The following is a 22,779-nucleotide window of genomic DNA, read 5'->3' on the forward strand; positions in this document are numbered from 1 at the left end:
GGCTCGGAAAGGTCTTTCCCAATTCTGACGGAGCTGGTGGTATTGCTCAACACCATTTTACACAGCCGTATCAGTTTCACGGGAATGCCCAATTCAGATATCGCGGCGTATACGCAACTCCTTCTAGTGCAGCCGAAACTGTTTTTAAATGCGGATCGAAACTATAAAATGTATTATATTTTAACTTCTACCAACACTTTTATGCAGATATTTTAAGATAAAATCTTCGAAAACGAATTTTATTTATTAAAAAAACTCGGATTTCTGGAGGTATTTTCAAATATATACATTTTACAATTTATATTTCCGATGAAAAAACAGTACCGATTTTTTTTTTTGTATGAAGAGAGATTCACCCTGATACATGTACATATAAGTAGTATATACATGGTACATCTGTACAAAGATGCATCAACTTAATACATATACAATTTATTAAAACATTATTAAATGCAAATGTGACACTCCCCTTTATGACTATGAACTGCGTGTTTTTATTATTCAACCGAGCATAACGGACTATACTTATCTAGTTGACGTACAAACCGACAGGCCTCTTATTATTTAACTTTATACTTTTTCAATATGTATGTAATTATACCTAAATTACTTCAAATATTTAGGTAAGGGTGACATTGCTGTTAACTGTACGAAGTAGTATTAATTGAACAATTATAAAATTAGTTTTCGCCAAACAACGTGGGAGTGCACATACATAAGTAGAACACTGTAATAGCCCAGTTATGCATATACTTGCACTGCTATACCATTTTTACGTAAAAATCAAAACACAACAGAATTCTACATGTAAAGTGTTGTGCGTTGGGTAACCGCTTACACGCAAAGCCCGTTTAACAGATTCTTATGTGACAACTCTCATGCAAAGCTAAGTATGCATAACTGGGCTATAAAGCACTCTAAAAGTGATGGGGAAAAGTCCAATTGCATTCATTTACTTAAGTGAAACAAATATTTTATATACTAGGTACATAAGGGTGGTCCAAAAATACACGCGGCGGGGGATGTAAAATATTGAGCTCCCGCTGCCTAGATATTCTTAAATGGAATAAAAAAATACCTATGTTTTTTGTTAAAAAAATATATTTAGAACTGCCTCAAAGTGAAAACGATTTTTTATGCATCCCCTATTACATACAATATTGGGGGACCAAATAAAAATTGGTAATATTAAAAAATATTTAAATACACAATTCGGTATTATTATTGGAAGTCTTCTGAAGAGAAAGAGATTTTTCCGATCGAAAAATTTTGATTCCATACCATTTCTACAAAAAAGTGTTTCGCCCGCATAGTTACATATCGTCGTTTAAAGTGCAAAACCGCGTATCAACAAAATGCAAAACCGCGTATCAGCAAAATGCTGGCGTAACTGTGAGTGATGCTATTCGCGAAGTTTTTTTTTAGTTTTGAATCAAACCGACAAACGGTTATCAAAAAAGAAAAATTTAGTTTTAAGCATTTTGTCGATATACATACATACATACATGCAAAGTTAATTATATTAAATCACCCTGTATAATGTATACATATGTATGTTCGTACTTAGGTATTTAAATACATACATATGTGTATTTCTAAGCGTACATAGGTATCGACAGGTGTACAATTTTTTTACTTGGAATAAAACAAATTAAATTACTACACAACTACATAAATTAACATATCACGTAAAAACTTTCGTGTTTTTTATTTTATTAAGAATCAGTTAAATAGCCATTTAAACGGCGAACGCCACGCGATAAATGGAATTAAGTGGGTAGTTGAGAAGACAGTACATATGTATATATGTAACTATATATCTGGGCGCAAACAATGAAGTAAAAAATAGGGTAAGCACTGGGATTAAGTTGAGTAGTATATTTATATACCCAAGCTTACAAATAATCAGTACCATGACTTTGCAGGTTAAACATCGTTATCGACGTGATCGCCTCCATAACATAGTATAACAGAGAATCGAACATCAGCTGTTCACCCTGCTGGTAGAATCAGTCAAATTTTTTTGTTGCAAACGAGCGTACTTTATATACATATGTAAGTATGTATGTATATAGTATTAGGTGCGTTCGTTTAAAATCTCCAGTAAAAAACATCCAACAGCAAAATTCCGTCGAAATGTCACCAGTGCTCTCATAAGAGAAAAATATCCAAAACCGTACGCGAACACAAAATTTTCAGAAACTTGCAAGTTAGACGATATAGCTGATATAATTTTTGTTTACATTCAAAAGTGAAAATTTAAAACGTACGAAAACTCATCACATGGTGTTATCCTGACGCAGTTTATTGATTAAACAAATAACTACTTACTTCTTACAAGTTTAGTTAGTCGTATTTTGCCACTTTTAACTTCCAAACCATCAAATTCAATTTTGTGATTTGCGTAAATTCTAACCAACTGTTTTTCTGGTGGCAAAAATTTTTCCAGCAGAAACCAGTAGCTTCTTCTCAAAATGAAATGTCACTTTGCTCTCTCAATTTCCCCTACTTTGCAAGTTTTTTGCGTACGCGAACGCAGAAACCTGAAAGTTTTGGTTAACTTTGAACAATTAACAGGTACACGAACGCAACTATTACTTACGTATGAAATAAAGACACCTTATTCAAGTATTTTTAAGCTGTTTATTTATATATACATATTTTGATAAAAAAAACTCCATTATCTAAAAATAATATTTTTTCATGTGATACAAAGTGTTTGAACAATAATGCACCAAGATAACACAAACGCAGAGTGGACATTTTGATTGTAAACAAATTCCTACGTACTTGCATATGTTTGTAGATACATATGTATGTACATATGTATGTATGCATTTGCTCAACAGGCACTTTTTTTTTTTAATTTTGCATTAATTGCAATATGAGTGACGCCACCAACTTCGACTACTCCTCGATTTTTATATTCTTTGACTTGACTATATCGAAAAATTGCTTCAGTCCCTTGCCGTTCGCCTTCTCGTAATAGGGCAACTTTTCCGCACGTTTGAACCATGCAAGCAAATTCGGATATTTAACAGCATCGATATCCAAATACACCTGCAAAGAACTTATTGCCGGTATCAGTGAAAGATCAGCGAGCGTCAGATGATCACCAGCAACGTATGAATGATCCTTTAGGAAACCGTTTACTGTTTCGTAGACATTAGATATGATTTCGATCTGAGATTTTGGCACTACCGTCTGATTGGCGAAAATAATGGGTTTTGTTGTTCCACGTAGGGCGCGTTCGAAAATCACGCCCGTATCATAGTATAAACGTTGATCGACAATTGAACGTTTGACCAGATCCTTTGGATATAGAGAATCATTTTTGCCATATTTGCTTGCCAAGTAGGCGATTATGGCATGAGAATCTGTGATGGCGTGTCCATCGTCCACTAACGTTGGCACTGTACCTTGTGGATTAAGTTTGCGGTATTCGTCGTTATGATTATCACGCTCCACTAAATTTACCACTTTATACTCATATGGCAATTGTAATTCATTTAACACCAAAAGAACAGTGCGCACCGGTGGGCTGGGATCCATACCGTACAAAACAAGTTTACCCATTTTCGTTGACTTTTTTCCTTAGTTATAGCAGAAAATGTAGTAGAAATATATTTGCGTGATGACCGGCTACAATGAACCTAGTAAATGAGTCAATAAGCTTTGTATTTATAGGTTTTGCACTGGAGAGACTGGATAGAATATGCGATAAGAGAGCATATAGACGACGGTGCTTTGGCAAAACCTCATATCTCAAAATACTATCTAACAAACAAACTCTCTATTAAAAACAAAAAATCATTTTTAAGAACTTTTTTAACTGGATATTAAAGATTAAGTATTTTTTTAGTTAATTAAGAACAAAATATAATGAATCATGGTATTTAAAGCCCTATTTTGAATTAATTTTACGAGATACGAGGATGTAGTAAGGATTTCTGAGATTCCAGATTTTGCCAGAGTACCGCCGATGGTATGTAAGTATGTTTGTATTCGTAGATAGTAGGCGAGATAGACCGGCTTTGTTTTTGATCGAACGGCTCTTGCAAATATTGAAAAATGCAAAAATGCATATAGTATAATAGCTACATATGTATCTATGCACATACATGTCAATACGTTCATATATGCATACGTACATATTGTTGCTCAAGTGGCAGTCGTTTAACGAACGGATCGCAAGTTCCCTGCAGTGAAATTCTAACAATTTCACAATTGGGTATTGCTATTTTTATAAGTATGAAGTGGGTTATATGTAAATATTTAATCCTTCAAATATTTAATTGTGAAATTTCATGAGTATTGTCGTAAAGTGTTACAGAAGCACAAAGCCTCTATTACGATGATTGTACATATGTACATACATATCGGTGGTCTTTGTAATAACGACACAAATAAAAATTAATAAAAAAAACCCAACCCCTACTACCGCTAACTGTCTCATGTCTCTAGTCCTTCTTTAATCTATATCCAATCCTTACTATTTACTTTAGTAACAATTTTTAATTACTTTAGCAAGAATAAGACATGGATTAGACAAGCAATACTAACACGAGGCACTTAACGGTAGTGTGTCATTATTACAGAGGACCAGTCGATATATAGTTACACTTAAAAATATTTACGTACAAATTGATCTTCAGCAAGTTTGACACATCTTGGCCCTACAGATGGGAAGAGCTACAAAGAATGACTGATCGCCAGCTTCAAATCGTCCTGATTTTATATCTCAAATATTACAGGGCAATTCTGGCCTAGATAGTTGCAAGTCTTTTGTAAGACAATTGAAAACCGTAGACAAAACAGTTTGAAAGATTTTATTTATTTTGGCACGAAAATCGTACAAAAACGCTCTTATAGGCACCATAGAAGGTGCGTCTGACTCGCGAGTCATTTGTGTACGTGTTGACTTGCCTTCGACTACACACAGTTGAATCATTCAGAGTCATGTCGGTGTAACTAACACATATTTATTTTCACAAATATATCCAAACCGACTCGCGAGTCAGACGCAATGCTGAAATGCTGTATCTCAGTAGCCGCTTTACCAATCCCCACTTACGAATATTGCTCAGAGTTTCACACAGAATCCCATTGAAAATTTTTTAAATTGGGCAATAACCACGCCTACCTTCCATATAATGGTAATTTTCAGAAATACGAAAACTGCGATATTTTAGTAACTACTGAAGATAATTCAAAATTGATAATTACAATGATTGTTAGACGATAAATAAGAATATTAAAAATTTTTGGAAAATGGGCGTAGCCACGCCCACTTATGGTTACATGTGTATATCTTGGTAACCGCTGCACCAATTTCTTCCAAACTTGGCACAGTTGTTGGCCCTGGCACAGCATACCAAACGGCCGAAAATTTTTAAAATCGGACTATAACCACGCCCACATCCCATATAACGGTAATTTGGAGCATAACGATATCCTCGATAAATCAGTAAATATTAAAGCTAATTTATTCGAAATTTGTGGTTGCAACAATTCTTCACCAAGAAATATGTTTATGATAAAATTTTGGAAAATGGGCGTGGCACCGCCCACTTATGATCACACATATGTATCTCGCTAACCGTTCTACCAATTTGTACCAAACTCGGTGTGGTTATTGTGCTTGCCACAGATAAGCAAAACGTTGAAAATTATTGAAATCGGACTAAAATTACGGCCGCTTTTCATATAACGGTAAATTTCAGAAATGCTTGAAATGTCAATATTTCGAAATTTAAGGACGCTAATTTACTTAATATTTATACACCCCGGCTTACCATGTAGCGGTAGCTTTCGGAAAGGTGGAAAACATATATTTAATACTTGCGTCGGGTATTTAATGTTCGGCTCCGCGCGAACTTAGACTTTCTTACTTGTTTTATAAAAATATAATTCATTCTTGAACAAAACCCATGTAAATCCAAGCTTCAAACGTTGTGCAATATTTGAAAAAAAATCAAAAAACTTTGGTGAGAATTTCGAGCTAATTTAATTAGACTTCCTAGAAAGATTCTGAGTATGCAATTTTGTAGCCCATACATATCCAGAATTTTTATAAAAACTAGAATCAGCAAGTACAATTTTTTTGTTTTTAATATTTTTTCCACCACTGCATCTCAGCGTGAAATTTTCGGTGACGTACAATAATGTCAAAGGAATTAATGTCACTGACATTAATACACAATTGAAAAGTGAATTAATGTCAGAAACGTAAAAAATCATGCAAGCTTTACGGTGACGTGTAATAAAGCGCAGCGGAAATAATGTCCATGGACTCTATTTCTTATCGCCCAAAGAAAGCGCAGGAAAATCCATGGATTTTATTGCTCTATCAAAAAAATATTGACAAAATACGCTTCTAACATATTACATACTATGAGCACACAGTATACAGCTTTAAAAGTGCATAACTCCACGGCAGGGTCGCGTTCTCGCGGCGGGTTACCCCGGCTCAACACGTTTCTGAGAGAAGACGCCTGATCTTGTTCCAATCTTCGTTTTGGGGCCATCTGAAATTTGTCATCGCCTAGAAGGCTATCAAGTTCCTATTCATTTCTGTAGGGAATGGGGAAAGTGAATTTAAAAGTCAAAGTCTACTTCCTAGATATTATAATTGCAGCTTCTGTGCTCTATTCTGACTCCGCCCAGAATGGAGTGTTGGCCCTTTCCATTTGTTCGTAGCCTGTTAGACGCTCTTAGTCGAATGGATGGATCGAACTCGAGTCCGTAGTATAGTACCGGGCCCGAATTTTCTCTTGACGGCCATGAAAAAGTATGATCATGAATGATATTACAAAAAGGTTGATTATACAGGGTGTTTTGTTAGCCGACTTTAAAGACTTTAAGGATATATTCTGTGATTCAATTCACCACAAAAGAGACCTGAGAGTTGTGGTTCAACTCGAACGCTCGCAGACATTCTTTATTTAACGAAGGTGTGTCTTTAAAAGATTATATTGATTTAAATAGATTCTTTCGAGAGCCCATAAAATTATCTAGCAGATAATGTTTCAAGTTGTTCCTTCATTTTTATCAGGCAGTTTAAATGAGCGAACAAAGTAAAAAATAAAATGAAAAAACTGAAGTGTTAACTTGCAACTACAACAACAAATTCTATACTTTATGTTTACTACACATTTTAGGAGCTATTGTTGCTAGGACTGAATTTGCTTTTCAAAGTTCGTTAATACGCAGAGGATACTTATCTGCATTTAGGCAACAGCTCATTTGTTGTTGATGAATAGTATAAGAATTCGTTATGTATGTATGTACGTACGTACAGTGCCTGCCACTTGATTAGCATCCCCTTTTGAACCTCAATACTGATAGTTTTCCTTTTAATTTATTTAATATTCTTTATTTTTTTATAAAAATATAGCATATTTTATACAAAAACCATTCATGTATTTTAATTTGATTTTCAAATTTTATACAAATTTATAATAATTCAACCAATTTCCATCAAAATCTCAAACTTAAAAAAAAATTGCTAATCTGGACATTTTTTGCATGGTGTTCTAATCTTTTAATACTAGTCGCAGGTAATGTAAAATTTGATTTGCGATACTCGGAGTACTGTACAATCGCCGACAACTTGAAAACAAAAGTGTTCATAAAATTTTTTTCTGCAGGGAAGCAGACATTTTAGGATATCAGCCAAAAGCAGCCAAAAGCAGTAGGAACATATCGTTACATGAAATTCCAAAGGCCTTTGCAACAAAAAAATCTAAATTTACATTATAATTGATATGATGCATTTCATCGAATTACAATTCCCCACATCGTTTTATGCAACAAATATTTATTGCTTACTGCTTTTCGCATTTCAAGTGACGATATATTTTTACATGAAATATTATGCATTTCCACTTGCCCCTTAATTCACAGAAAATTATCCTTTTCGGTGACCCCTAGTAAAATTTTATGACTAACATTTTTACTTAACATTTTAACTCTCCAAATTTTTTACAAAAATGAGTCCAAAGGACTACTTCTGGTAGAAGCTAAGAAGCGTTAAAGTGTTCTAGGAAAAAAATTGTTGTCTCATTCTACTATAGGTCTTTTAAAGCGTTTTACACAAAAAATTACAAATACAACCTATCCAGTAGTTTTTGTGAAAATTGGAGATACATACTGATGGTCCTCTGCAATAACGACGCAATTCAAAATACAAAAAAATTAGATCCCTTACTACTGTTAAGTGGCTCATCTCAATAATCTTTATGTTATCCATGCCTACTCTCCAATTTGTGCTGTGCGTCTCGATGGTGCAACATCCGCCACCGAACTATCAATAATTTTTTATAAGAAACTTTTTCATAGCAGAAATACAATCGAATGATGCTCTGACCAGGGGTCTTATCGAGTGGAATTGGCATCTCTAACCACTCAGCTGGGGTGACCGATTCAGCCGCAACTTTAACCCACTGTGAAGTATGACACCTTTTTTGCGGTAATTATTTAATAATATGTATGTGTGAAAGCGACACATGGCACAGCCTTAACGTAAATACTTATTTAAACCAATAGTCAACGCCTATCTGAAGCCAGGTCAAAATAATGCAAAGCACACGTTTTTCTTCGCCTTAACCTTTTGTGACATTTGTACCCTACAAGAACAGTGACTATCATTTGACAAATCATTTGAGTGGCAAGACTGATAGAGATTTCTGTCACTGGCTGCCTACAAGTTTCTATCAAATTCTAAAGGGCAGTGTGAAAAATCTGATGTAAACATTTCCGTTTTCCTCCGACTTATGGCATTATTTAGTTGTCTCTTTTTAACCAACGCAAAGTTTGTAAATGTGTTAGTAAGGTAAATGAGAATGTGTTAGTTTCCATCACACAATTCTTGTAGGGTATGTAAGTAAATATGTATGTATGTAGGCAGAAAATAGAGAAGGAACAGTTAAAAACATAAAAGGGTAAAAACGGATCGGAGAAAGTACAAACGCGATGTTTTAATGTTCATCCAGGTAGATACATACTCTTTTTAAATCATCCCAATCTTTTGAAGAATCCCCACAGTTCCCTCAGTGAAACGTTGCCTAAGATATCCCGGTCCTTAAAGAAATGGTTCCCAGAAATATTAAGCACTTTCTTCGTAGTGCAACACATTCGTATGGAAAACGGATTCTATCTTTTCCTTGTCTCCTAACTTGACACGACATTTAGTCAGTAGGCCAGTGTGTTGCTAGTATTCCCGTAAGAAGCTTTGTGTTCCGTTTATCAAGCGATGATCACAGCCAACACAGCAAGTGTCTAGACTAGTTCGATTTAGCTGAGGAAGAGCGGGAGATGGAGTTTATAATTGAAGAAACTTATTATTAGTCTCATTTCAGGTACTGTCCAACTCTGCCCCAAAACCGCATGAATTAAAAAAAAAAGGCTAAATTATTTACGAAGGTCGCCATAATTACCAGTCATTCATTTGAAGACCAGCAAACCTGCTTGCGGCGACATTGCAAATGTCTGGCTTTAGACGGCTTTTTCAAGAAATCTTATGTATGTAAAATAAAATATACGGTGACGGGCACACAAATAGGTACGCGACATTTTAACAAGCTTTGGCTATATTTATTTTATTTATTTAATGTTCATTATATTTTATAAAAGTTTGTCACACTATCTAACAAAAACCATGTAGGTCCGAATTTCAAACTTTTTACAAAAATGAGCAAAAATTCAAAAAAGATACATCAAAATTTCTAAGTTTTTTATCCGAATCAGAGTTAAAAACAAATTTGATGTGGAGTTTTGTTGCCCATTAGTTTTCAACTTACCGTTGATTTAAGACAATTGTTTTCTGGTGGGGTTGTACATTTTGCTCCATATAAAAAAAATTGTCGGACATACCGAGTCCTACGCCAAAAAAAGTAAGCGAAATTTTTTTAATTTTCTTTTTAATGCCTACGAATTTTTTCTAAAAATTCTGATTAAAAACTTAAATATGGTTTTTATTGGATGTTAAGCAATACTTTCATAAAAAATAGTAAACATTAAATAAACAAAACACAAATAGTCAAAACTTGTTAAAATGCAGCGTCCTTATTTATTTTCCCGCCACTGTAGATGTCAGGGAATTCCGGACCAATGTGGAAAGTATGCGGAAATCATAAAAAATATGGTAAATAAATGCTTAAACCAATGATCATAAAATCTATGAATATTTCAGTGTGCACTTTTCCCGCCCAGAACAGATATTCGAGGGAGTCAAACAAGTAACTTTTAAACAACAAACCCAACCGACTTCAATATTCATATAAAACTTTAGGAGTACCGGTAGGTACAAAATGATTCACGAAAAAATAAATAAACAAATGGTAAAAACTTAAAAATAAAAAAATCTTAATGTACTTAGCTAAAAATGTCAAAAAAAAATGGGCTGAAATCTTAAGAAATTGAAAAATGGCCTTAAACCTTTTAATTTTTTAGTAATTGACTGCATATTTAAATAAAACAATGAATAGTTTGCGAAAAAAATCACTTATGTACATATCGTCCCCTCAATATAACAATAGCGTATAATTTTTTTTGGGTTTTGAGAAAATCGAGTTTAAAGTTTTTGTTTTTTTTTTTGTTTGAAGGAAATTTTTGAACAAGAAATTATACACCATTTTTTCCAATGACATTTTGACCCACTTTGTGGAAGTAGAATTTGACGAAATTTTGATCAGACATAGAATCAATGATGGAGATTCTAAATATGCAATAAAAAAATAATGGCGAGGGGACGATATCTACTTTTAGGCACCACAAAATGTATACAATTAAAATACTTTCACAGCGGCAGTCACGAACTAAAGCACAAATAAGCTTTTGGCTCTCAGTTTTGTTGCTTGCTCTCAATCGAAGAGCATTTTGTTGCTGACGCAGGAAAAAAATGGGGTAAGCCCACTACTGCTGCCCAACATAAAAATGTCAAATCTGAAGCAATAAACATAACAGCGCTGTAAAACAGAACGCAGTGAGATTTCTTCACCCCCCCAAGTGTTTTTCCATTTCATTTTATACTCGTAATATACGGCGTGCAACAGTAAATGAGAAATTGAAATTTAATGCATGCATGTACGAGTATTACAAACACAGTGCAGTGTGTAAAGGGATGCAGAAGAAAATTTAATTCATGTAACCAGAAAATATGCAATGGTTTACAAGATTTTCATGATTTCACTAAGGGTTCAAATTAAACAGCCAGTTCTTGCTTGGGTCGTTTTTTATTTCAACGAATTAAACTTTAAATTATTCTTTACACTAGTACGAGTATAGCTTATAGTATGCATAGTATATAGGCCTTATACATATTACTAAATAAAAAGGTTTGTTTGGGCTTTTCTTTATAGGTATAAAGTCGATGTGAAGTTTCAATAGGGATACGCAAGCTTTATAGTTTCAAAGAAAATTCGCCAACTAACACCTTCTCTGCACGTCACTGTGCCAGAGAAAACGCCTTTCGAAGACATTCCATACAAAAACAGTTTAGTCAGCAAAATATCCAGCAACCCTAAATACCGAGTTGGCAGCAGCAGCAGCACCACCATCATGCCACCAACAGAGGAAAATGAATGAAGAGCTGTGCACCAGCAGTAGGCAGCATCAGTTGAGTTTATTGTATCCATGGGAGTGGATAATGTGCTTTCGGTTTATTCTCTCACGCGAAGCAAGGTATTTAGTGCTTTTTGGGGCTTGGCAGCCTAAAAGCGGGACAAATTCGGCTCTAAGCCTATACATATAAAACAAATGATTTATGTGCATTACAAGAGGAAGAATCATCATAATTCGTGTTTAGTTTAGTTTCATAAATTATTGAATGAATACTAAAAAAAATTACAATTACGGGTAATAACGAATCTAAGGAGTAACAAATACTGCAAATTTTTAAATTAAAAAGTGAGTGAAATAAGAGTGCAAATCCAAAATGATTATATACATATGTATATACATATGTATGTATGGACTCATACGTATAGTTTTAAATTTAGTGAATTTAAGATGGCATTTCATTGATGTGTAATTACCTAGAAAGGCAAAGACAAATCAATGGCTTTAAAATCAAAATTATGACTTATGCGAACTCTTGAGGATTCATAGTGCATATACATTAAGCAAAATATATACATATGTACATATAGGATTCTACATCTTTACATACATACATACATATGTTCATATGTGCATGATCTCATAAAATATGTCAGAGCACTAATGCGTTGATGCCCCATTTCGAAATAAGTACAAATGTATATGGTGTGTTTATATCCGAATATATGTATGTAGGTACATACGTACGTATGCATAAGTTTGTAGATATATGCATGGTTTTCAGCCAAGTGTTTTACTGCATCGGCCAAGTGGTAGAAAGTGTGTGTTTGACCTAACTTTTGTGTGAACAAACAAACTTTAGCGGCACATACTTGGCATTCGTTGATGTTAATTTATGTATGCTTGTATGCATGTATGTATATCTAAATATGTATGTATGTACTTGGAGCCATGGAGCTTGGACGCGTGCTATTGATTTAAAGGATATAAAAGTCATAAATGTGCTTATATTATATGTGTGTGTATGTATGTAGCTTATAAAAATGGTATTAACAATTACTGGAGCTTATCTTGTCAATAGAAACAATGGCTACAGGAACTATACAAGTACTACATAAACAAAACTGTGAGCTGAATGCATGCGTACCTAAACAAGGATGCCTCTTTTGTACATACAACTATAAGTATGTAATTATTTACAGTTTTGTTAAGACATACGATATGCCCATAAAAATACCTATGGCCATATAAATATGGTATATTCAAATGTGCAGTATGTATGTATATTAGGATACCTCGTGAAAAGTGTTGCGGCTTCCCTAAGCAAATAACAAAATTTCTCATATACTTTATAACTTTCGCGAAAATTTGTTGCCTTAATTCATTGCGAGTTATTTATCAGCTGTACTTAAAAATATTTGCAATTTGAAATAATTAAGCCTTTAATGATAGATCAGTGACAACTCTAAAGGGATCAGCATGTATGTATGTATAAGCTTTTCTTTAGAAAATTGCCAACATTTTCTAAACTAAGAACAATTTTAATGCAATTTCCTGCAACTTTTCAATAAAGTGTTCATATCAATTTCAACTATAGTATCTTAATGGATATCAGTTTTCAACCCAGAAAATAACTTATGTATGCCTCATTAATTGTGGCCATTCTAAAAAGTGTACACAAGAGGGCTGAAAATATCCTTCCCTGCATGCCTTCTAGAAAGGCTTTTTCTATTCACAATTTAGCAAATGTCCATATGTATAAGGCTGGCACTTGTTTATAATTTTTAGTATTACAAAGGAATTTGCATTTTAGGTTGCAATAAAATGTATTTGATGTATATCTTAAATAAATATCTTGAAAAAGCAGCACCCTGCAAAATTTTTTCTGTGAAAGATTAATGAGAAAGGAATGTAGAGTGAAAGTCTTGACTCTTAGGAAGGCTTTTTGGAAGGTATTTTAACTCCTGAAATTATGTACTGGGAAAGTTTCATCAAAAATATATTTCCTTCCGACATCATTTTGAGTTTCTTCAAAACATTTTAGCATAACGCGTTGCTTTTCGTGACTTTTGGAAATATTTTTCATAAATACAGATTTTCATGGAAAAAAAATCGTTTCCTTTAAATGGCGGTCAAACCTACGAGTGACCTCCAATTGAGCTAAAATATTTCGGCGTGCCAAAAAATATGCCAAATTTTATTTTTCACTTGTGAAAGGAGCAAATTTTCTTCATATAGAGAGTAAGGCAGTCTAATATATGTACATACATACATATAAATATACATCGCAATATTTCATAGCCAAAGCCCACACTATCATATACAAGCGTAAAAAAGTGTGCGTGGTTTTGCATTAAGGAAAACAAAGACACAATCTCAACAAGTCAACTTAAGTACTTGTGTTTTTGAGAGGTAATGCATGCTGACACAAACAGTCAAGCAACTTAAGAGCATATTCCGACAAAGCCTTGTCAAATATCCTCTTACACAACATGGGCGTAGGCTAAACAAATGTTGACAGTAAGGGACTGAAATTGCAAATAGGCGTATTCGGCATTTTTACATTCAACTTTAATGTTTAGAGAGAGAGAAAGATTCTAAGTCGGTGTCGAAACCCACTTTGCACTTTAACTTTCGGTGCTAAAATTTCTGTCCGGCCTTAGTTCTCTAATATGCGGCCATTTAATACAAAACTACGACTTCTTTAAAACGTGATTTCCACATGTTGAGGACATTCTGGTGGGTAAATTGTTGTTTACATATGCATACTTATAAATTCTCATAACAGTATCTCATCGATGCAACGCAATGAAAGACGCTAGTCAAGCAAATACATCGAATTAGTTGCTTGTGTCGGTAATTTAAAAAAAAAAAGTACAGCGATTCTTAAATAAAATTAGATTGATTTATGCTTTAATTGTAAAAACAGTATAAAATTTGTTTACAAAATCGTGTAAATGTATGCACATAGTAAAAATACAATACTAACTAAGCAAAAGTCATGGGCGTTGTCAACTAGCTTTTGACACTACCATTGAGCCTTACCTTCTCAAAAGCTAATTAAGCAAATCATCGCCATAAATTTGGATCAATGCAATATTGCTATCTTGTGGAAATTCAAGTGTATTCACATCACACTCATTTAGGTAAACCGCTCCTAGGTAGGCAGTGTCTGTCGCTTCTGTACTTCGCCGATATAACACACCAATATCCTTTACTTGAATTGCACCATCGAACGCCACTACATAATAACGTACACGCCAACCATTTGGCGCATTTTCTGGAAGTGAAAATTCTTTGGGTATTTTTGGTGTATCTAGCGTATTTCTCGCCAATAAATCATTGTATTTTGACTTTATTGGTGATACATAGCAGCGTCCTTTTTGCAAATTTGTTGTATTATAGTAGTCGCCCATGAATAGATAGCAATCACGTGCATTATTCCTAGTGCAGAAACGCAATATGCAATCAAATTCCCCATCATTTGGATGTAGTTTGTAAGCGTATGCGAAAACTAAGCCCCCACTTTGCAATCGAAAATCGGAAACGAAAACACGAAAGCTATTATTGTACTGTAATATGCGCAAGCATGATCCGCCATTAAAACCATCGGCGTAGAAACGTTCTGCCAGCTGATATAGCGGCACTGAAGGTTGCAGCGAGCATTGTGATAAATTAAAAAACTGTTCACCATCACCTCCACCACTGCCGCTCCCGCTGCTTTTTGAGCGACCGTTTAGATATGTGCGCTTTCCTGAACCCAAACAAAAGTCCGAATAAAAGGGTAATATGCTGTAGGGATGTGTGGCTATATGTTCCCATAAAGAGCACCAGAATTTTTCGTTGCGTCGCAAAAAAGCATCGTTCACGCTGTCATCACCCAGGGGTTGTTTTATATTGTAACCAAACATTTGCAGTGTTTCATATGTCCAGGCTGGCGCAAAAATGCCCGTAGAAAAACGGTGACTCACAATGCGTGCTAAAGTTTGTTTACTCTGAAATTTGGCAACCTGACCACGTCCAAATACATCGATGCCAAAAAAAGCACGTTGACATTGAGATTGTGAGCGTTCGCAAATTTCCGTTGTCATCTCAAGACTTTTGTCATTCCACGTGTAATTGATTAGCATACCATGCGCGGTATGAAAAAAACGCACATTTTTGGCATTAATTTCATTTTGCCATCTTAATTCGCCAGTATCAATAATGCTGTCGTACCAGAATACCACACCGTGGTCCACTTCCTTTTCCACGCTATTGCGTAAGCGTTCTACGAGGTAGCTGGAAAGAATTGCAGATTTGTGATTGATTTGTATATTAATAAATATTTATACTTACTGAAGGTTTTCCATATTCTCAGGTTTAACTCTGCATTCGACGTTAATTAGCCAACCTTCAAAGCAATAATGTTTGCATAGCTTCACCATGGCATCGACAATCTTGTCCACCATATCTGTTGACTGCAAAACCTCGTTTAATAAAGAAGCGTGTCCACTTTCGGTGATGAAAGTGCCTATTAAAAATTTAAACATTATTACTAGCTTGGTTTGTATTTATAAATCTGAAGAAATAGTTCAAATTTGAAGGCCAGAAAGTGGTTGTATTAATTGGTAAGTATTCTTTACATAAAGCTTATGGCGGTCGCTGTGGTATAGTGGCTAGGAGTACGAACTACCATTCCACAGGACCTGGGTTCGATCCAGCCCAGCTTCCGACTAACATCCATAACAAGAGAAAAGCAAAAGCAGGCAATGGAAAACCTCGGAGAGTATTGCTGCCATGAAAAACCATTTCCCATAAAAATACACAAATAAATAAAAATGTTAGATAGGACAAGGTGTACCTGGGCTGTTAAGGAAACACTAATTAATTGTTTTGGCACAATACGGAAGCAAAACTTCTCTCGATTCATATCTTGATCAATTCACTCTCAATCTTATTCTAAATTTGAATTTCAAGCTAATTTCAATCTTAACCTTAAACCGCTGTGCAGCACATTTCGATAATTCACTATAAATATTGATAAAAGCGTCGAGAAAGGGAGATAAGAAGGAAAAACAATGCACTCCCGTTGCATCAAGGGCGACATTTTTCGACGACTTTTATATCGCTATGAAATGGAGCAAAATGATTCAAAATTCGTTTTCGAGTAAATTTTAATATCGCAAATATGTCAGCTTTCTAGCGTTTCGCTTCAGTAATACCGCTTTCTGTTAGCCCCAAAAACAGGCGGACATATGCCGTACTTACCCAAAACACGTACACCGTGTTTGTGCGCTGCATTTAACCAACCGCATGGCGGTATTGTTATATAATTATGACTAAAGTAACAAAAATAGTCTATACCGGCCCAATGATAAAAACGATAGTCATCATACTTCTTTGATGAATGAAAATGCCTGTAAATTATATATATTTGGTTAGAACGAAGTTACTAACATTGTTATGAGCGCACTTACCGATCTTCAAGATAATTACCCATCATGTCGTGGCAGACTAGAACTTCTCGCCTATTGTGATTTCCAATTGGTTCTCTATAATTGCTCAGCAGTTGAAATTGTCTTTGTAGATATACAGGAGCAATGCGAGGTGTTAATGGTGCTACATATTTTTGCCATTGTATGTCCTTACTTCTCAACTCAAAGGATAACAATTGTTCGTTGGAGTGTATTGCCTCTGCTTCCAGTTGATCTTCAAGTGTAAGATTTTGCATGTTGTATGCAAATGTTTTGAAATTAGTGCGCATATTGAATATACTTGCTAATACTTTTAACGCTTTGCATGCAATGCAAATATTTAAAAGCGATAACCGCATTTAGTCCCAGTAACATTATGTTTATCGGAGGCTTTAGATATTTTACATACATATGAATGCACTTGGGAAATGGAACTAGAAAATTAAAATTTTGTAATACTCATTTGATTGATTTGGTATGCAAGCGCTGCAACAAAATAAAAGCTCAGCCTTATCACTACATTATGGATTGTATATTTGTATGTATATACTTACGTACTTACATAGCATATTAGGAACACCATTAAAATTTATAAGTATGTATGTATTTATATGGAAAATTCGTACTCGGAGTGTGCTTAATTAATAAATAATTCAATCATATAAAAATGTAAAACGGGAACCTAACACTTGCATAAGACCCTGAGTGTTAGTAAGAAATTTGGCCATTTTCTATGGCTGCATTTCTTTATTAATTCTGAACGTTTGGAATAAACTTTTTTGTTTACTTATTCTTTAGTACGTTCCTGATGATATGTTAACGTATATTCCAAACGCATTCTTTTTATTCCGGCTGTGAAATGGGATTATCCGGAATGTATAAAGAATCGCAGCCTATATGTTACAATTGGTTGCTATTTTTTTTCAATTTATTTTGAATTTTGGTGATTTATTTATTAAACTTAATTATTTATTAAATTTGCAAAGTAAAGTAACATATTTTAAAAGATAATAATAATTTTTGCACTTTTGTTAGCGCTTGCCCAAATTGTGTTGTGCGTCTCGATATTCTTATAGACATGGAGGGACCTACAGTTTTACACCGCCCCCGAAAGGCAAATGGGGGCGCCCGCTGTTAGAGAGAACTTATTTTAGTGTATATGTTGCTCGGACCAGGTAGAACGCAGCCACAGGCTATTTAAAAAGATATTTATGTACATACATATATCTGGGTATATATTTTTGAAGAAATGTTAAACAAGACCAGTAATAACATTGATATGGGCAAGCCCATATGCACTAGATGGTTATTACCACTTATTTAAATATATAACCGTCAATGAGAAAATATCGGCGCATTTCCCGTATTCAGTTTGTGCAAACTAGTGTTTAACTGCGATAGCTGTTCGCTAATGAAGATTTTATAGCGAAACGAGCCAATTTTTGTTCGCCGGTAACATTCACAAATACACTTTACATACATACATACATACATACGCGCATGTGTTGGCTAAAATGTACGCAAAGCAAAATTAATTCCAGCGCCTCTTATTATAGGCACATATGCAATATGCTTTTAATTGAACTCGAAATGTTTACTTGTAGATTAATACAATACATTTTTTTATGCAATACAAATTGTAAATAAGCATTTTATGCATAAAGTACACACTCACTGCAACATTCCTCGCTGCCATCACAATTCTTCATTTCGCCTTCTTGCAATTAGCAGATTACTTTAATAATATTTGCATTTACACACTTAATAATATGTTCAGCATTTATACAATTTTTATATAAAAATAAAACAAACTAATAAAAATAAAACTTTTAATCACTAAACACTACAAAATGCTGTGATGGTCGAAATGAACACAAATGAAAATAACACCAGCTGATTTCTATTAGTGATGTGATGTGAGCTATCATGATTTTACTAAGTATCGATAAATAATGGGACATAACAAGTTATCGGTGCTTTTAAAACGATTATCGTTTTAGCCAATTGCTAAAAATGCTGGATGATAAAATTAATTCAAAAGTAGATGTTTCTTCAGAGAAAATAGAAATGCTGTGGGGCTTTTCATTGTCTAAATAAGGCCGATTTTAAGGTTAGTTACATCCTTTTGACAGAAGTTCCAGTGAACATTAGGGTTGGTTTTCCACTACGACCGCATTTTTTGCTTATTACGACGGAATTGACGAGCGGGAATTAATATTAGCATTCAGCGAACTGGGCATGTAGCCTAGCACTCTGGCAGAAGGGCAGATTAGCTAATCTCGATTTGGTGAATACCCCTAATTTTTTTCACAAAGATCGCACTTGTGTTTAAAAGTTCTTTTATTATTTAATATTAACCGGTTGGACAGATGAGGGTTATATTTTTGAAGCGCAGCCGAAGGCCGCCTACACGAAAAAGAATTTTGCGCGAAAGTACCGTGCCTTATTTTTTTTAACAAGTATTGATTAACCTTTTTAGCTTTAGTTTCTTGCTTGTTTAGCCTTTTCGAAGTTGTGAAGGGTACCAGTTTGTAAAAAAAATTTTATTTCGCTAGTTGCGTGAAAAAGTGAGAGTATTTGGATTTTCTTTTCCTCTTTAATTAATTAATTCCCGCCCAATCGATACGAGGAACGCAGTCCGCATGACGTACCGAACTTTTTTTGTTTTTTTTTTGGTGCCGAGTCGTGGAAACAGGAGTTTGTTAAGTGTCGAGATCTTAAACTGTTCAGCTACAGAATCAAATTCATCAGCTGATTGGATATGCTAAAAATAATATTTCAATCATTTAAAGAGGAAATGATAGCCCTACAAGAACAGTGATAGTCATTTGATTGATCATGTGATACTCACTGGTGATGGAGATCTCAATCAAGTACTTCTAACAACTTTTTAAGAGCAATATGCAGAACGTGATGTAAACAATTGTGTACATACATGTGATCTTCCGTCTTCTTCCGACTTATGGCCTTATTTAGTGGTCTCTTTTTACCCAACGCAAAATTTGCAAATGTGTTAGTAAGATAAATGAGAATGTGTTAGTTTACATCACACAATTCATGTAGGGAGTTTTCCTTATAGTAAAACTTGAGTCCGATATGTCAAAAGGGTTGGAATGAGAGCTGAAATCTTGACATAAATAACGAAATGATTCGTTTAATCCAAAATTAGTTTTGCATGGCTTCAAATCCAGAGTTCGAAAGTGTCTTGACACTCGAGAGGGAACATTAAAGTTTCTTCCTTCAAAAAGTATTAAAAAAATGCTATATCAAAAGCTGCACCCAAGAAAACACTATAAACTCACAGAAGATACTCTAAAGTAAACAAAACTTACTCAACGAAGTTTAAAATAACTTTCCTTGGTGCAATTTAGGCCATAGTAGTTTAGCCCCAAAAAATATATTTTATAAATAAATTAATAACTAAATTTCCTTCTCTTTTTAGTACTAAATCATGGTAATTCCGCATTGTAATGCCTTCATTCGATTGCCTCGATCTGCGGCTTGGACGATTTCAAAAATTTAATGAATAAATCAACAACACAAACAAAGCATTTACAGTGTTCAAAAACAGACGAAATATTATTTGATTTACATATTTCCAGTAGTAAAGCGTGCTATATAATACCACCAAAATGCCAGCGGGTCGAGTAGCCGGTAAAGCTGGATATTCCAATCATTACTATAATGGTAAGCGCTTTATGAAGTGATAAATATATATTACTCTATACATATATAATATATATTATATATATATATACAACAATTGCTCGTTTAATGTAATAAGATGTAAGAGCGTTATTGGTAAAAATAAGCGAATAAACTATATAGGCCTGGGCCAGGTAACCAGGAGATACTGTATAAATATTATTTTCCATGTGAATATGTACAAATAAATATAACCGGGACATTTTAACAAGTTTTTGCGTTTTTTCTTTTGTTTATTTAATCTTTATTATTATTTTTTATTGAAGAGCTATACTACTATCTAACAATCTCAAACTTTGTGCAAGATAAAAAAAAAATTTTAGCTATGCAGTTTTGTAGCCCGAAAAGTTCAAATTTGAAGTAGCTTGAAAATTACTGTTGAATTTTGGAATTTTTCTTGCTGAGTGCACTACTAAACTTTTCTTCATAATTACATATCGATGGCTGAGTGGAAGATCGACCTATCTCGGCAGCAAGTTCGAAAACGCCCTATCTCAAAAAACTTTTCAAGAACGCCCTATTTCAGAATTCGTTTCAAAAACGCCCTATCTCAGCTGCCGATTCAAAAACGCCCTATATCAGCATATTTTCAATACATTTCGAAGTGAGATAGGGCGTTTTTGAACCGAATTTGGAGATAGGGTGTTTTTCAATTAAATTCTGAAATAGGGCGTTCTTGAAAAGTTTTTTGAGATAAGGCGTTTTCGAACTGTATGCCGAGATAGGTCGATCTTCCACTCAGCCATCGATATGAAAAAAATTCGAACACATTTTGTATGGAAGAACATGTGTGAAATAAAATTTGCAAAGAATCGCCTTAGTTACTTCAAACTTTAATTTGTTGCACTAAAATTTAAAGGACCACAAAACTGCATACCACGTTTGTTTAAAAAAAATTTAGATTAAAAAGTTTCAAATTTCGATCAAACTTTGTCGAATTTTCTTAATTTTTGTACAAAGTTTTAACTTTGGACTACATAGTTTTTTTTAGAAGTGAAATGTATATACTTTCATAAAACAAATATTAAACATTCAGTGAAACAAAAGAAAACAAGAGCCAAAATGGTTAAAATGTCGCGTCCCTATTTATTTTGCCGCAACTGTGTGTACAAATGTATACTTATTTATGTATGATCACTTCACTAATAATATATGTACATTTTTTCAAATCTATATTGTTATATATATAATTATTATTTATTTTTTTTAATTACTAGGACGCTCATATGTTGGCATCAACGAAGAAATCATGTGGGTCAGCATAGGAATGGGCGTAACGATTGCGATTCTCATAACCATAGCGTTATGTTATATTGCACGTGAAAAATGCCAAAAACGCCAACGTGAATATTATGTGACTGCGTAGTTCCTTTTTCAATTAGCCTGCTATCAACACGATTTAATATTCTTGATGAATGTCGTCTTCGTCAATTGCGAATTCATTGGTAATAGTTATTTAATATATATAGCTTTCCAGAGGATGACATAATCCAACTCATTACCAAGTACATCGATTTTGGCGGAAGGTGAGATGTTCAGGATTAGTAGAGTTTATGAAAAAAGCTGATTTTACAACGTTTGAAATATAAATGTAACGCACAAGAAAACATCACACTTCCGTAAATTGAAAAAGGTATATTGAATATTGTATGTAGATATGTATGAATGTAAGTAGATAAAAAAGTTCAAGTACATATGCACGAGTATATATGTATGTATGTATATACATGCTTACCTAGTCACATTGCTATGTACATACATTATGGTGCATCACAAAAAAAAAAAAAAATTTTGTTTTCAGCCGGAATTTTTAAATTTATTGCATTTTAAGACTTCTGCAAAAATATTTCGGAAAAATATTTATATTTACATGAGCTTGACCGACACAATTTTTAAACATTTTTTATGCAGACCTTTGAAGCTTAAACTGTACCATCTGAGATGATTTTTTAGAAAAAATATTTTTAAAAAATAATTTTATTTATTAAAAACTAAACGATTTTGGATATATTTCCAAATAGCAAAGTCTTAAAATATAATACATTATATACTTCTGATG

The 22,779-nt window shown here is 33.9% G+C and overlaps 3 protein-coding genes across 5 annotated transcripts; 1 reads left to right on the forward strand and 2 right to left on the reverse strand.

The window, feature by feature from the left end:
• Positions 1-2,629: 2,629 nt before the first annotated feature.
• LOC108380211 (glutathione S-transferase 1-like) lies at positions 2,630-3,670 on the reverse strand. Its single transcript, XM_017636925.1, has one exon. It carries the CDS (start codon positions 3,574-3,576, stop codon positions 2,908-2,910), a length of 669 nt encoding a protein of 222 aa, XP_017492414.1. The 5' UTR covers positions 3,577-3,670; the 3' UTR covers positions 2,630-2,907.
• A 7,465-nt stretch (positions 3,671-11,135) lies between these two features.
• LOC108382228 (uncharacterized) lies at positions 11,136-22,507 on the forward strand. Of its 3 annotated transcripts, none has more exons than XM_017638940.1 (3): positions 11,136-11,907; positions 20,458-20,702; positions 21,938-22,507. In XM_017638940.1, exons 2-3 carry the CDS (start codon positions 20,648-20,650, stop codon positions 22,084-22,086), a joined length of 204 nt encoding a protein of 67 aa, XP_017494429.1. In that variant the 5' UTR covers positions 11,136-11,907; positions 20,458-20,647; the 3' UTR covers positions 22,087-22,507. The 3 variants fall into 3 exon arrangements, with proteins under 3 accessions (XP_017494429.1, XP_017460514.1, XP_017461182.1); XM_017605025.1 differs by having other exon boundaries at positions 11,136-11,682; XM_017605693.1 differs by having other exon boundaries at positions 11,136-11,616.
• Positions 14,446-18,886, reverse strand: ENGase (cytosolic endo-beta-N-acetylglucosaminidase). The gene is made up of 5 exons (XM_017634883.1): positions 18,691-18,886; positions 17,019-17,250; positions 16,810-16,958; positions 15,898-16,072; positions 14,446-15,840 (listed from the first exon to the last, which is right to left on the reverse strand). The coding sequence occupies exons 1-5, from the start codon at positions 18,722-18,724 to the stop codon at positions 14,616-14,618; spliced, it is 1,815 nt and encodes a 604-aa protein (XP_017490372.1). The 5' UTR covers positions 18,725-18,886; the 3' UTR covers positions 14,446-14,615.
• Positions 22,508-22,779: the final 272 nt, after the last annotated feature.

The sequence above is a fragment of the Rhagoletis zephyria genome, unplaced genomic scaffold, assembly GCF_001687245.7.
Source record: "Rhagoletis zephyria isolate East Lansing unplaced genomic scaffold, Rhagoletis_zephyria_1.1 Rzeph_scaffold_00001, whole genome shotgun sequence".
In the NCBI taxonomy this organism is placed as follows: Eukaryota; Metazoa; Arthropoda; class Insecta; order Diptera; family Tephritidae; genus Rhagoletis; species Rhagoletis zephyria.